The 15,999-nt window shown below is 41.5% G+C and overlaps 1 protein-coding gene across 7 annotated transcripts in view; it reads left to right on the top strand.

Annotated features, from left to right (window-relative positions):
* Positions 1-15,999, top strand: part of stau2 (staufen double-stranded RNA binding protein 2) — a 325,427-nt gene that overhangs the window by 50,403 nt on the left and 259,025 nt on the right. For all 7 annotated transcript variants that reach the window (XR_009514472.1, XM_059982913.1, XM_059982922.1 and 4 more), the window contains 2 exons: positions 631-761; positions 3,006-3,165. Coding sequence is in view for 6 of the 7 variants with exons in the window: in XM_059982913.1 (XP_059838896.1) it covers positions 631-761; positions 3,006-3,165 (291 nt within the window). In the remaining variant the exon portion in view is untranslated. The remainder of the gene's footprint in view (positions 1-630; positions 762-3,005; positions 3,166-15,999) is intronic.

Raw genomic sequence — 15,999 nt, 5'->3', positions numbered from 1 at the left:
AGTTTAGAAATAGGGAGGTTTTTGTTATAACCTGCATCTTTTTGGGACTTGTTGAAACCCAAGCACATGGCAGAAACCCATGTGGTCACAAGAGCAATGTGTGTAGGCAGCCCTGAAGCTCAGGATTGAACTTGTGTCTTCTGTGTCACGAGAAAGCTGCACACAGTTTTGGCTCTCTTATTTAAGAAATGGTATAGGAGCATTGGAGGCAGCTGAAAGTAGGTTCAGCAGTCTACTTCCCAGAATGAGAGGATTGTCCTTTCAAGAGACTACGTATTTGTAGATTCAGAAGAATGAGGGATGATCTTATTCCCTGAGAAAGCTTGACATGGTAGATGCTGATGTTTTCACTAGTGAGGAGACCGAGTATCAGGGTAAGGGGTTAATTTTTTAAACTGTAGGTTCATGAAAATTTCTTCTTGACAGTGAGGTCTCTACCCTAGAGAGTGTGGAGGCTATTTGAGTATTTGAATTTGAAGTAGATAAATTGTTGAATAAATGGAACAAAAATCAGAAGAATTTTTATATAGCAATGTTGAAAGAATATGAAATTCATCATTTTATTTTCATAAAAAATTATGTTCTCCAAAGATGGAAATGATTACTTTTTCTAAAGTATGTTGGTTGTAGTTTCTTTCCAGGATAACATGGCAAACCCCAAAGAGAAAACCCCAATGTGTCTGGTGAATGAGTTAGCCCGTTTCAACAGAATCCAACCCCAGTACAAACTTCTGAATGAAAGAGGACCAGCCCATGCCAAGGTAGTAGTTTGGCAGCTTTTAAGAGTGTTTTGGATTTTTGAAGCACTTTTTCACATGCTAATATAGAAAGCAATGTTAATTTAGATCCAGTGTCTTTCATTTTACAGGTCTATCAAAATCTTGGTGTAATTGCCTGGTAATTTTTTTGTGTGCAATAATTTTGACTATAGTGAGAACACACTTGGAGCCCACAAAATGCAGTAAAAGCTAACCCATCCATGATCCCAAGGAACTGCCACAGCAGCAAATGCAGTACTTGGGATATAATCCGATGAGTGCTGAATGCAATTCCAGCATAATTTCTGTCCTCATTGTGTTTTGTCTTAATCACCTTGTTAACTTTTAAGAACCTATGAGCACACCAGAAGATCTGTCTGTCTCTGTTCAGATAAAGGATATCTGACCTTAAAGGTTCAATAGATGTTACCTAACCTGCTGAGTGTATTCAGTGTTTCCTGTTTTTATTTTGCATCACAAGATCACTCAATTTACTACCTTGGCGGTCGTCTGAAATGAACATTTTATCTGTGAGATCTGATGAGTCAAGTCACTTTTATTGTTATTTCGACTGTAACTGCTATGTACATAGTAAAAATGAGGCAACATTTTTCAGGACCATGGTGTCACATGACACAGTACAAAAACTAGACTGAACTACGTAAAAAAACAACACAGAGAAAAAAACAACTACACTAGACTACAGACCTCCCCAGGACTGCATAAAGTGCACAAAACAGTGCAGGCATTACAATAAATAATAAACAGGACAATAGGGCAGTAAGGTGTCAGTCCAGGCTTGGGTATTGAGGAGTCTGATAGCTTGGGGGAAGAAACTGTTACATAGTCTGGTCGTGAGAGCCCGAATGCTTCGGTGCCTTTTCCCAGATGGCAGGAGGGAGAAGAGTTTGTATGAGGGGTGCGTGGGGTCCTTCATAATGTTGTTTGCTTTGCGGATTCAGCGTGTAGTTTGTAAATGTCCGTGATGGCGGGAAGAGAGACCCTGATGATCTTCTCAGCTGACCTCACTATCCGCTGCAGGGTCTTGTGATCCAAGATGGTGTAATTTCTGAACCAGGTAGTGATGCAGCTGCTCAGGATGCTCTCAATACAACCCCTGTAGAATGTGATGAGGATGGGAGGTGGGAGATGGACTTTCCTCAGCCTTTGCAGAAAGTAGAGACACTGCTGGGCTTTCTTTGCTATGGAGCTGGTGTTGAGGGACCAGGTGAGATTCTCCGCCAGGTGAACACCAAGAAACTTGGTGCTCTTAACGATCTCTACCGAGGAGCCGTCGATGTTCAGTGGGGAGTGTCAGATAATTGTCAATATATCTTTGACTTTTGCCATTAGTTGGCTATATTTTAATCAATTTCATAATCTTTAAGTATACAGTACATTAACTCACAGAAAATATAAAATTATAATCTATTATAAAGTAGATTATAATGAAATAAGTTAATAAATGAATGGATTGAGATGGTTTGATTAAGTTTCAAATGACAGTAGAAACATGTAAACATGTAAACTGTTTTGTCCATACATTGGACGTGATAGTGTAAGTTAGTCTGTAACAGTTTCTGAATGATACCCTTCTGGGTGTCAGCAATCTCTTAAAGTTGTGCAAGTCCGTGATGTAGGCACAAATTGATTAATTATGTGTGTGCCACTTTTGGCTTTAACTAGTTTGATGCTTCCAGATACAAGTTATATATTTATAAAATGAATTACTTCAGATTTCACTATGATGCAATGAACTTTCCACTGGGGCAGAAAATGTACATTGGGTAGTATAGTAGGTGATGACTGATAATCCTTCATAGGGAAAAGGTAAATGTTACTTGAAATGTAAAGTGAAAGTCTTAGTTCCATAAGTTTAATTGGGTACTTGTTTTCCTTTCCTTGAACATCAGAATCGGGTTTATTATCACCGGCCTGTGTCGTGAAATTTGTTAACTTAGCATTGAAGGTATTATAGTAGTTCAGGTTATCATTGATCCAGGCTTCCTTCAAAATATCTGTCTTTTGGCAAATGAAGATTTTAAGAATAAAAGAAGCACAGGTTGCTTCAACAAAATTCAATCAAACTCTAAAATGCAAAGGCACGTTGATTAATTCTGTGTAGTCTCTTTATTGAAAATCAGATGAGAATTGTAGAACCTAGCATTGGGCTGCGAAACTTTCGTTGACTGTAATAGATGTTTTCAATAAAATCTACGTATTAGCAGAATTTTTCTTTTTGTGCAGATCTTCAGTGTGCAGTTGACCCTTGGAGATCAAACTTGGGAAGCAGAAGGAAGTAGTATCAAAAAGGCTCAACATGCTGCCGCAGCCAAAGCATTGAGTGAAACCACTCTCCCAGAACCAACCCCACGGCCAGCAAAAGCAATTATGAATAATAATCCAGGTATTTTAATAATCGTCGTTTGTGCTTTCCTGGAATGATTCCAGGAGCTACTCTTAAGTGAGATTAGAAAAGCTGTGGTTCTTGAAGCAAAGAAGGCTAATAGGATGTTTGATAGTTTAAAAAATCTTAAGTAGAAATACTAGTAATTGATAAATGGCCAATATAATTCAAGGTGACTGGTATAACACCATAAGACATAGGAGTAGAATTAGGCCATTTTGGCCCATTGAGTCTTCTCCATCATTTAATCATGGCTGATCCTTTTTTTTTCCCCCTGCTCAGCCCCACTCCCTGGCCTTCTCCCCATAACCATATAACAATTACACCATGGTTACAAGCCATCTCGGCTCTTCTAGTCCGTGCCGAATGCTTACTCTCACCTAGTCCCACTGACCCGCACTCAGCCCATAACCCTCCATTCCTATCCTGTCCATATACCTATCCAATTTTACTTTAAATGACAATACTGAACCTGCCTCTACCACTTCTACTGGAAGCTCGTTCCACACAACCTTTGATACCGATATGTAACCTTTGCCAGAGGCATTGAAGAGGCTGCGTATCAGTTGGAATTTGGAATAAACTACCCGAATAGATGATGGGCACTAAATGAATGGCGGCTATCCAAAGAGAATTGGATCAATAGGATATGGGGCAGTACAGAACCCTTAGAAAGCCAGTGTAGGATCAATGGGCCAGTGTAGACTCAGTGTGCCAAACAGGCAATGTGATTGTTATTGAACCATCTTTGATTTTGATAGAATACCAGCTTTTTAATCTTGTTCTGTCACGCTATTTTTTCAAGAATGTAAGGGAAGTGAAATATTTCTTTTGGCTAGTTGTTTTGTGCTGAAGCTTATTCTGCATATGTTTTACATTCATCTTTAATTCTATCAACATAATCTTTTTCTTTCTCCCTTGTGTATTTAGTTATTTATTTTCTCTAAATTTAGCTAGTCTATTCATGTCAGCTACTCCGTTTTTTTAAGAAATGTAACAAGACACAGGATTTTAGTGAAGCTCCATTGCAAACATCTGGATTGAATACAAAAATCCTTGAATGGCAAAAAAAATATTAAGCATTAGTTCCAGAGCATGTATCCTTCTGAATGGTTACTGTATTTAGGCAGGTATTTTAGAGCTCAGTGAAATGGGACTTTGGAACAAGTATAGAAAGCGCTATTTTTGTTTTGACTGTTTTCCACACAGTGCCCCGTGCCCCATCCCCCACTTGATCTGTCAGCATTGACCACAAGAACTCAAGAAAATCGGGTCACCAAACTTCTCACCTCCAACCCTGACCAAACCTGCCCATAATCATGACGGCTGGTCTATGCTGGGCTTTGACTCTTGTGCCATTTCTGCATAACATTAATTCATTGACCTTTAGAATATTTATCGATTTCCATTTTAAATTAATCTAATGATCTGGCTTTCTGCACCCTTGAGCAGAGAGAATTGTGGAACTTCACAATTCTTTGAGTGAGGGAATTTCTATGTAACTCAGTTTTAAATGGCTGACTCCTTATTTGATAGCTATGTCTCCTTTGTTTGTGACAATCCCAAAGAATGTCTCAATGTCTACTCTTGTCAAGAATTCTCTCCACCCCACTGTCCATTCTTCTAAACTCCAAAGGCGCTGACTGTCTAGCCTCCCTTAAAGGGAATGAGCTTAGTAAATCTTTTTTTGGACTATCTAATGTTAGTATATTTTTTTTTAGTTAAGGGGACCAAATCTCTGCACAGAGTTCCAGGTGTGGCCTCAGCAACACCATGTCCGAATGTAACAATCTATTCTGGAACTTAAACTTTTCCACAATGAAAGTCAGAATGCCTTTTGTTGTCTTGACTATTTGTTGCACCTTCCTGCTAACTTTTTGTGATTCATGCACTAGCACACCTAGATCCCTCTGAACTTCACTAATTTGCATTTGCATCATAATCCACTCTTTCAGAGTTCAAAGTAAAGTTATTACGAAAGTATGTATTTGCTACCATATACTACCTTGAGATTCATTTTCTTGGCATTTACAGGAAAAATAAAGAAATACAAAAAAATCTATGAACTACCATACATAAAGACTGACCAATATGTAAAAGAAGAAAAAACGTGCAAATAAAAACAAAGTAATACAGAGATCATAAGTTGCACAGAGTCCTTGAAAGTGAGTCTGTCGACTATAGTATCAGTTCCTTACAGGAGTGCACGGCCCCTCATGCTTCCTCAAATTAAACTCCACTTGCCAGGTATTTACCCATTCACTCTGTATCCTGTTGCAGAATCACAATTTCCTTTTCATGATGTGCTTCTCCCTTCTAGGTCATTACTGTAAATAGCAAACGATTACGGGGCAATAACTGGTCCCTGGAGTATTCCACAACTCTTTTTAGCCTGAAAAGGACCCATTTATTCTGTCTTTTTTTCGATGTGGTGGCCAGTTTGTACAATTTCTTCAATACCGTGGGTTCTTAATTTATGCAACAGCTTCTTATTTTGCACCTGGCCAAATGTCTTCTGGAAATCTAAGAACGCTGCATCTGCAAGTTCCCCTTTATCAACTCTCCCTGTTCGTTCATCAAAGGATTTGAGGAATTTGTCAAACACAGCCCTCCTCCATCTGGCAGGACTAGTCCTCATTCTCGCAATTGCTGTTTAGGTTCCTCCCACTTTCTCCAAACTCATGGGTCCCAGCTATGCCAGTCTTTTCACTGGCTACATAAAACAGCCCATGTTCCAAACCTTTCCTGGTAATGCTCCCTAACTCTTCCTGTGTTGCATTGATGTCTGCATTGGTGCTGCTTTGTGTACTCATGCTGAGCTCATCAATTTCACCCTCCAACTTTCAACCTGCCCTTAAATTCACTTAGTCCATTTCTGACACCTCTGTCCTCTTTCTCGATCTCTCTGCCTGCATCTCTGGAGACAAACCATCTATTGACATGCTTTATAAACCTATTGATTCCCATGGCTATCTCCACTCTTCTCACCCTGTCTCCTGTCAAAATGCTATTTCCTTTTTTCAATTCCTTTGTCTCTGCTAGGATGAGGCTTTCCTTTCCAGGATATCAGGGATGTCGTCCTCTTCCTTCCATTATTGATGCTGCCCTCATCGCCATCTCCTCCATTTCCTGGACATCTGTGCTGACTTATCTTCCCAGTACCTTAACATCGATAGAGACCCTCCTGTCCTTGCCTACCACGTGAGCCTTCATTTCCAACACATCATTCTTCGCTGCCTTCAATGGGATTCTATCATCAAACGCATCTTTACCACTTGCCACCACCCACCACGCACTGACCACTTTCCTCAGGGATCACCCCCTCTGTGATTCTCGTCCCTCCCCACTTATCTCCCTCCTGGCACACAGCCCTGCAAGCAGCAGAAATGCTACACCTGTCCATTCACCTTCTCCCTCGCCTCCATTCAGGGCCCCAAACAGTCCTTCCACGTGAGGCAACACTTCACTTGTGAATCCGATGGGGTCATTTATTATGTCTACGCTCCCGATGTGGCCTCCTCTTTATTGGTGAGACCCAAGCTAAATTAGGGAAGTGTTTTCTCAAGCAACTCTGCTAAAAGAACAATTTCCTGGTGGCTTAACATTTTAGTTCCTACCCCCATTCCTGTTCTGACATGTTAGTCCATGGCCATTTTTGCCACGATGAGGCCACCTTCGGGGTGGAGAAGCAACACCTCATATTCTGCCTCGGTAGTTCTTCTGGTACTTCCTTCCCTCCCACTTCCCCTTTCATAAAAGGTTATCTGATCCTTAATAAATTTTAGAAAATCATCATCCGATAATAAAGTCGAATCAAGCCGCCAGTGTTTATTCCTCTGAGGGAGACCAGGAAAATTTAAAGACAGAGTAATTGGGGCAAGGTCAGAAATCAGTATACTCTGATAGTCACAAGAATAGACAAATGGAATGAAATGATTATCACTTCCCCTTTCATTTATTCCCCATTCTGGCCTCTTAACTTTTCTCCTCACCTGCCTATCACCTCCCTTAGTGTCCCCCCCCCTCCTTCCATGGTCCAGTCTTCTGTCCTCTTCAATACCTTATAATCTAACACTTTACCTTTTGGACCAACCTGGTTTCATCTATCACCTTCTAGCTAGTATTCCTTGCCCTCTCCCCCCCTCCCCTCTTTATTCTGGTGCCTCCCCCTTCCTTTCCAGTCCTGAAGAAGAGTCTTGGCACGAAATGTCGACTGTTAATTTATTTCGTTGATCCTGCTTGATCTGCTGAGCTCCTCCTGCATTCTGTGTGTGCTGTTGTCAAACATGACTTGCTTTTGATAGAACATAGACCGGTACAGCATAGGAACATGTCCTTTGCCAACTTTGTTGTGCTGAACCAATTGAATTCATAATCAAATGGCCAACTAATCCTTTCTATCTACACAATGTCCATATCCTTCCCTTTTCCTCATATTCATTTGCTTTTCTAAATGTCTCTTAGAAGTCCCCAATGTACCTGCCTCTAACACTTCCCCAGGCAGTGCATTCCAGGCGCCAATCTGTACTTTAAAAAGAAAACCTCTCGCATCTCCTTCTCACCTTAAATACATGTCCTCTGCTAATGGACATTTCAATCCTGAGAAGAAGATACTATCTGTTCACTCAATCTGTACACCTCATAATCTATAAGCTGCTATTAAATCTCCTTTCAACCTCTGCCACTCCAAAGAAAACCTCTTGTTGGATGCCCTTCTAATCCATGCAGCATCCAGGAAACCTTTTCTGTACCCGTTCCAAAGCCTCAACATCCTTCCTATAACAGGGTGACAGGAACTGTATATAATACTCAAGATGCGACCTAACTAGAGTTTTATAAAGCTGCAACGTAACTTCCTGACTTTGAACTCAGTATCTTGTCTAATAAACACAAGCATGCCATATGCCACCTTAACTACTGTATCAACCTGTCTAGGCACTTTCAGGGAGCTCTGAACTTTGACCCCATGATCCTTCAGCTCATCAACACTGTTAAAGCACTGTTAATGGTGCAATGTTTCTTTACATTTGACCTATGAAGGTGCAATACTTAACATTTGGCGGGGTAAATGCCATATGCCATTTCTCCACCCATATCTGCAACTGATCAATATCCTGCTGTGTTCCTTGCTAGTCTTCTATGGTATCCACGACACCACCAAGCTTCATATCATCTGAGCACGTAGTAACCCACTCACCTACATTTTCATCCATTTTATATATATATATACATGACAAACAGTGGAGGTCCCAGCACAGATCTCTGCCGAATTCCTCTAGTTACAGACCTCCAGCAAGAGTAAGTCCCATCGACCACTATCCTCCGTCTTCTATGGACAAGCTAGTTCTGAATCCAAATGGCCAATTCACTATGAATCCCATGCACCTTAATTTTCTGGAAGAGCCTCCCATGAGGGACCTTGTCAAATGCTTTACTAAAATCTATGTGCACAATATCCACAGTTCTACCTTCATCAATCACCCTCATTACCTCGTCAAAAAACTCATTGAAGTTAGTAATACATGACTTTTCATAAAGCCATGTTGAATAGCTTAATTATGTTCAGCGATTCATTATTTCCTCTTTTGGTTATTGATTCTAGCATTTTGCTGACTATAGATGTTAAATAACTGGCTTGTGTTTCCCTGCCTTATGTTTACCTCCCTTTTTGGAGAAGGGAGCCACATTAGTGTTTTCCAACTTCTAGTGCTCTCCAGAACTGAGTGAGTTTCAAGAAATATCAACATTGGGTCTACCATCTCTACACCTACTTTGTTTGCAGTCTCGCTGCAGGCCACATGTTCTGGTGATCTGTTATCTTTAATCCTGTTAAGGATCAAAGTAAGCTGCAGAGAGTTGTAAAATTAGTCAGCTCCATCATAGGTACTAGCCTTTGTAGTATCCAGGACATCTTCAAGAAGCAATGCTTCAGAAAGGCACTATCCATGGGTAAGGACCCCTGCCAAACAGGACATGCCCTCTTCTCATTGCTACCATCAGGAAGAGGTACAGAAGCCTAAAGGCACAGACTCAATGATTCAGGAGCCATTTAAGCTGCCTACTCCCATTGACCTGCACTGGGACCATAGCCCTCCCTACCCCTACCATCCATGTACCTATCCATATTTCTCTTGAATGTTGAAATCGACCCCGTATCCACCACTTGTGCTGGCAGCTTGTTCCACACACTCACTACTCTAAGTGAAGAAGTTATCCCTTGTGTTCCCCTTAAGCATTTCGCCTTTCACCAATAACCCATAACCTCTTCTTGTAGTTTACCCAACCTCGATACATTTACCCTATATACCCCTCACAATTTTGTATATCTCTATCAAATCTACCCTCAATCTTCTATGTTCTAGGGAAATAAAGTACAGTTGGCCCTCCTTATCTGCGAGTTCCGTATGCGCGAATTCAGCCAACCGCGAATCGAGAAAACCCGGAAGTGCTCTTCCAGCACTTGTTGTTCGAGCATTGTTCGTCTTGTGTCTCGTTCGTTTTCTACTTTGTCCTGTGAAAAAATGTCTCCTAAAAAGCAATTAGGTGGTCAAAGTAATTCCTCAACAGCTAAGAGAGAGCGTAAAGTGCTATCTCTCGTCGAGAAAGTAGAAATCTTAGATCCTTTGAAAAGTGGCATGTTGCATTCCGAAGTGGGCCGTAAGGTTGGGAAGAATGAATCGAGCATTCGCACAATAAAGCAGAAAGAAGCTGAAATTCGTGGAAGTGTTAGTGCTGCCTACAATGACAAAAATAGTCTCTTTGGTTTGTGATAAAGTGCTTGCGAGGACTGAGAAAGCATTAATTGTGTGGCTAGAGGACATGTAACAGAAGCCTGTCGATGGCCAAATTATACGTGAAAAAGCTCTTAGTCTCTATGAGCACTACTGTGACAGGGTTGATGAGAGCGAGAGAAGAGTTCCAGGTTAGTAAGGGATGGCTGCAAGATTAGTTTGATGCAAAGAAAAAGAAGAGACAGCTTCCTATAACAAAGTTTGATCATTGTTCGCCTCACATCTCATTCGTTCGCTGCTTGTGTTGTGAGCGAGAGGAACATGTAGTTTTTTTTTCTTGTCAATGTTCCCTAAACAAGACGGTGTAACAACTATTTACATAACATTTCCATTGTATTAGGTGTTATAAGTTCTGTAATATAGAGATGATTACAAGTTTTACTTGTTGTTTGCCTCGCGTCTTGTTCGTTCGCTGCTCGTGTTGTGAGCGAAAGGAACATGTACAGTTTTTCTTGTCAATATTTCCTAAACACTACAGTTTAACTATTTACATAGCATTTACATTGTATTAGGTATTATAAGTAATCTAGAGATGATTTAAAGTATACAGGAGGATATGCGTAGGCTATATGCAAATACAATGCCATTTTATATAAGGGACTTATCCCTTATATAAGCATCCACGTTTTTTGGTATCCATGAGAGGTTCCAGAACCAATGCCTCACTGATAAGGAGGGCCGACTGTAATAACCTGTTCAACCTTTCCCTATAACCCAAGTCCTTCCTGGCAAACGTCCTTGTAAATTTTCTTTGTATTCTTTCAATCTTATTTACATTTTTCATGCAGGTAGGTGACTAAAACTAGACACAATACTCCCAGTTAGGCCTCTCCAACATAACATCCCATCTTCTTGATTTATGAAGGCCAGTGTGCCAGAAGATTGTTTTACGACCCTTTCTACCAGTGCTGCCACTTTCAAGGAATCATGAATCCCTCTGTTCTATCATACTCCCAGATCTCAGATCTGGGATCTACTGCACTCTACCGCTCACTGTGTAAGCCCGATCCTGGATGGTCTTCCCAAAGTGCAACACTTCGCACTCCATTTGCCACTTTTCAGCCTATTTGTCCAGCTTGTCCAAATCCTGCTGTAAGCCAGGTTGGTCTTACTGTGCACCATACTCCAAATCTTGGTGTCATCTGCAAATTTGCCAGTCCAGCTTACCATATTATTCAGATCATTGATATAGATTACAAATAACAAAGAACCCAGCACCAATTCCTGCAGCACACCGCTAGATGCGGGCCTCCAGTCAGAAGCAACCATCTGCTATCACCCTCTAGCTTCTTCATGAAGTCAACATCTAATCCAGTTTACTACCCCATATTGAATGGTAAGCGGCTAAACCTTCTTCACCCATTTCCCGTGCAAGGCCTTGCTAAAGTTGATGTAAACCACATTAACTGCCTTTCCTTCATCAACTTTCTTGATAAGTTCTTTGAACAACTCTATAAGATTGGTTAGACTCAATATACCATGCATAAAATTATGTTGACTATCCCTAATCAGTCCCTGTCTGTCCAAATATTTGTATATCTTGTCCTTTAGAAGACCTTCCAGTAACTTCCTCACTACTGATGTCAGGCTCACAGGCCCATAAATTTCCTGTCTTATTCTTAGAGCATTCCTTAAACAGAACAACGTCACCTATTCTCCAATCTGTGGCTAAGGATGTTTCAAATATCTGTTAGGGTCCCTGCAATTTCTGCACTAGTTTTGCACAGAGTCCGAGGGAACACATTTTCAGGCCCTGGGGCTTTATCCACTTTAACTTGCCTTGACAGTAATCTGTATAGGGTCCGTGACCTCGCTGCTCTGTCTTCTGAATAAATGCAATCTTAAAAATCCATTTAAGATCTTCCCCATCTCTTTCGGCTCTAAGTATAGATTACTACTCTGATCTAACAGAGGACCAGTTTTGCTCCTTGCAATTCTTTTGCTCTGAATAGATCTGTACAAGCCTTTGGGATTCTCCTTCACCTTGTCTGCTAGAGCAACCTCATGCCTTTGTTTTGGCCTTCTGATTTCCTTAAGTGTCTCTTACATTTCTTATACTCTTCGAGTACCTCATTTGTTCTTCCCTGCCAATACCCACTACTGTAGAGGTCGCCAACCCGTCGATCGCAATTGACTGGTCGATCTTTGAGACTTTCCCAGTAGCTCCCAGGGAAAAAAAAGAAAAATAAATACACAAATATTGTTGAGAGATTGTTTCCGGGTTGCAGGGTTTTAGTTCCGTTCTTTCTGCCCACTACACAGTGTACTTCAGTGGTCCCCAGCCACCGGGCCGCGAGGAAACAATATGAGTCAGCTGCACAATTCCTCATTCCCTGTCACGCCCATTGTTGAACTTGAACCCACCCGAGGTCATCAGTCGCCTAAACGCAATGATACCCTCACGCCAGTGTTCACCTTGCATGGCCAGCAAAAACCATCGATGCTACTTGCCTGGAGCGCGGCCGGCGGGAAGTGCCGATGCTACTGGCCTGGAGCAAGGCCGGCGGGAAGTGCTGATGCTACTGGCCCGGAGCGCTGCCAGCGGGAAGTGCCATTGGTACTAGCCCAGAGCACGGCTGGCGGGAAGTGCCGATGCTACTGGCCTGGAGTGCGGCCGGCGGGAAGTGCTGATGCTACTGGCCCGGAGCGCTGCCAGCGGGAAGTGCCATTGGTACTGGTCAGGAGCGCGGACAGATGGGCGTCGCCTCTAAACCTGTTTAGCACACCAAGTGTTCGTGGGGAACCTGGTGCTAAAATATTAGCAGACGACCTAATTTGGGCTCAGGGTTTCATAAGTAGCAGAGCAGCTACCTTGCTGAGATCTGCTGAAACAAACTTTTGTCGGCCGATAGCTCCTACAAAGGGGGGCAGACGCAGGCCTGTTGCTCTCTTCGCTCGGTCGGTCGCTGTATCCAGACTGCGATCGCCGTGGCCCCGGTACAGGGACCTCTGGCCCTGACCTTGTTCTCTCATCCCACCCACAATCAGCTGCACTGGCCAAGGTGTTTGGCAGCAGGCATAGTAGAGGCTGGAGTTCGGGACGGGAGGCTGTCTAATGAGGCAAAGAAGCCCTCAAAACTGCTTCGGTACCCTGAGCCCAAGCACCCCGCACTTAAAGACAAACCCGCTGAGTTTTTTCAGCGGAAAAAACGTGAGCAGCGTGGGACAGCAGCTAAGTGCCGAGAGCCATGAAAACTAAATTGCGGAATAGACTGGACATAAGGAACCTGCTTCGAGTATCGCTGTATTCCCGTCCTGTTTAACACCCCCCCTCCCCCGTCAGCTGCAAGAATATTGTCAATATTAAACCGGTCCGTGGTGCAAAAAACGGTGGGTACCCCTGGTGTTTCTGCATTATTTTTACTTCTGGGTTGCGGGATTTTACTTCTGGTCTTTTCTGCCCTGGTGCGCATGTATGTAACTAATCGATCTGGGGTCGATCTTGCCTTTCACTAAGGCCGAGGTACGGGATCTTGGGCTTAAAAAGGTTGGTGACCACTATGCTACTGTATACATTTTTTTAAACCAGGGCTTATATATCTCTTGAAAACCAAGGTTCCCTAAACCTTCCTTCCCTCCCTGCACCAAGACTAATCTCAGAGTCACACAGTTATCCCTGAAGATTTAAAATAAATATCCTTGGGATATTTATTGCTTGTTTTATGAAAACATACTATTTGACTGTTATAACTTTGCTTTTTGTCAGAATCTGCTGTTGACCAACTGACTGACAGATCTCCTGTATTACTATGTTGCATGTGTTGTGAAATATTTGACATGTTCCAAGATTGTGATAAGTGACCTAAGAATGTTTGCATGAATGAGCGGGGCAAGTTCTTGGAAACTATAATAACCCAAGACAGGGAAATGTAAAGGTTTTCCAAGTTTCAATTTGCCAATTTGTCTTGCTTTCTGGTTGTATGAATTATTTTTCCAAATGGTTCTCTGTGTCAGAAAATAGACATCAATCTGTCTTGTTGGTATTATTCATAGATCTCCTCTGGGAGCATGTACTTGAGACAATAGAGTTTGTCATCTTTAATTGATTTTAAAAAAATTTAATTTTTATGCAAACTCTTAGTGATCAAGACCAGTGCAACACAAAGGTTAATTGCTCAGAGCTTTAAATTGGAATTCTTTCCTAAAGAAATTAGCAACCAGATAGAACCTACATAAGAAACATATCAAATAGAAAATGGTATTTCCTGATGTTATTTGCTGCAGCAATCTGCTAGCAAAAGGGCAATGAAATATTTGCAATTGGGCACTCCCAAAGTAGCCTGCATTAAAAAAAAATACCATTGAAAAATCACACACAAAAAAGTTTGGAACAGCTTAGAAAGTCTTGATGAATGGTTTTAGCCTGAAATGTCAACTGTTTATTTCCCTCCATAGATGTTGCCTGACTTGCTGAGTTCCTCCAGCATTTTGTGTGGATTGTTCAAGTTTTCTATCATTTGTGGAATCTATCTATTGGTAAATACCTTGCTTTGTAAACACAAAAGCAAACTGCAAGCTACAGAAACCTTCACTGTATCTTCTGTTTAATTGTTTATAGTGCCTTGGAGAAGTATTCAACCCCAACGCTTTGTTCATATGAACTACAACCAGGGATTTTGATCAATTTAACTGAGAATTTTTATTTGTGAATCACATGCTCCTTTTTCGCAGTAGAGCCTAAAAATGGGGAAATTGTAAAGCATGAAAACTAAGTTCAAAACTGAAATGTCAGCAATTCAAAAGTATTCATCCCCCTTTGCTCAGTACTTAATTGAACCACCTCTTGCAGCTATGGCAGGCAGTAGTCTTTATGGGTAAGTCTCTATTAGCTTTGCACAACGTGATGGAGAAAGATTTGCCCATTTCACCTTGCAAAGTTGCTCAAGCTGTGCCAGGTTAATTGGGAAACAGTGGTGTACAACAATCTTGAGTTCCTGCCAGAAATGTTTGATTGGGTTCGGGTCTGGACTCTGTCTCGGCCACTAAAGAATATCAATTGTTTTCATTTGAAACCACTCCATGGTTGCTCTGGCAGTGTGCTTTGGGTCATCATCCTGCTGAAAGATGAAATTCCTTCCCAGTTGAAGGTTTCTGGCAGAAGCTAGCAGGTGTTTTATCCAGGATCTCTTTGTATTTAACAGCATTCATCTTTCCATCAGTCCTGACCAGATTTCCAGTCCCTGATGTTGAAGAGCATCCTCATAGTGTGATGGTACCTCCACCATACTTTACAGTAGGGATGGTGTTACCCGGCTGATGTGCTGTATTAGATTTACGCCTCACAGTATTAGTGTTGAGGCCAAAAAGTAACACTTTAGTCTTGTCTTTTCACTAGGCCTCCTTGCAAATCTTTACAATATCTTAGTGTGATTTGCAAAGTCTTAATGGACAAGGATATGCTTCTTTATAGCCAGGGCTTATTCCTTGCAACTCTTCAAAAAATACCCTTTTTGTGCAAGGCTTTAGAGATTGTGAAGCAAGAACTTCATCTCCAGTTGCAGCCACTGACTTCTGCAGCTCCTTAAATGACTGTAGGCATCATAGTAGCCTCTCTTAAAAGTGCCATTCTTCTCCAGCTAAGTTGAGAGGAGCAGTCTGACCTGGGCAGTGTGGCTCTGGTTTCACAATGGATTGCACTAAGCTCTGAGGTATGTTCAGGGTCTTTGAGATAGTCTTGTACCATTCCCCAAATTTGTGGTTCTCTATTAGCCTTTCCCTGTTTTGTCTTAAATGCTCTTTTTTCCTTTGTTTTAGTTTAATCTGTTGGAAATCTACTATGCAGTTGTTCCTTACGGGGGTGGGGGGGGGGGATCTATTCAGTAGGGGTATTTATTCAAATGATCCTCCAATTTTCTACATAAACAAATTGGGGAAGTTTTTAAAGTAATATGCAATGCTGCAACTGAGGAATGTTAGTGTGGTTATTACAAAGGGAATAAATACTTCTGCCTCACAATTTTGGTTTTTTAATTTTTGGTATATTGTTGACAGGTTTTGGAATTATTCTTCTGATTTGACATGAGGCATGATATTTTGCATATAA

Source organism: Hypanus sabinus, chromosome 1 (genome assembly GCF_030144855.1).
Source record: "Hypanus sabinus isolate sHypSab1 chromosome 1, sHypSab1.hap1, whole genome shotgun sequence".
NCBI lineage: Eukaryota > Metazoa > Chordata > Chondrichthyes > Myliobatiformes > Dasyatidae > Hypanus > Hypanus sabinus.
Note: the sequence above shows the minus strand (reverse complement) of the source record. Positions and strands in the feature narration are given on the sequence as shown.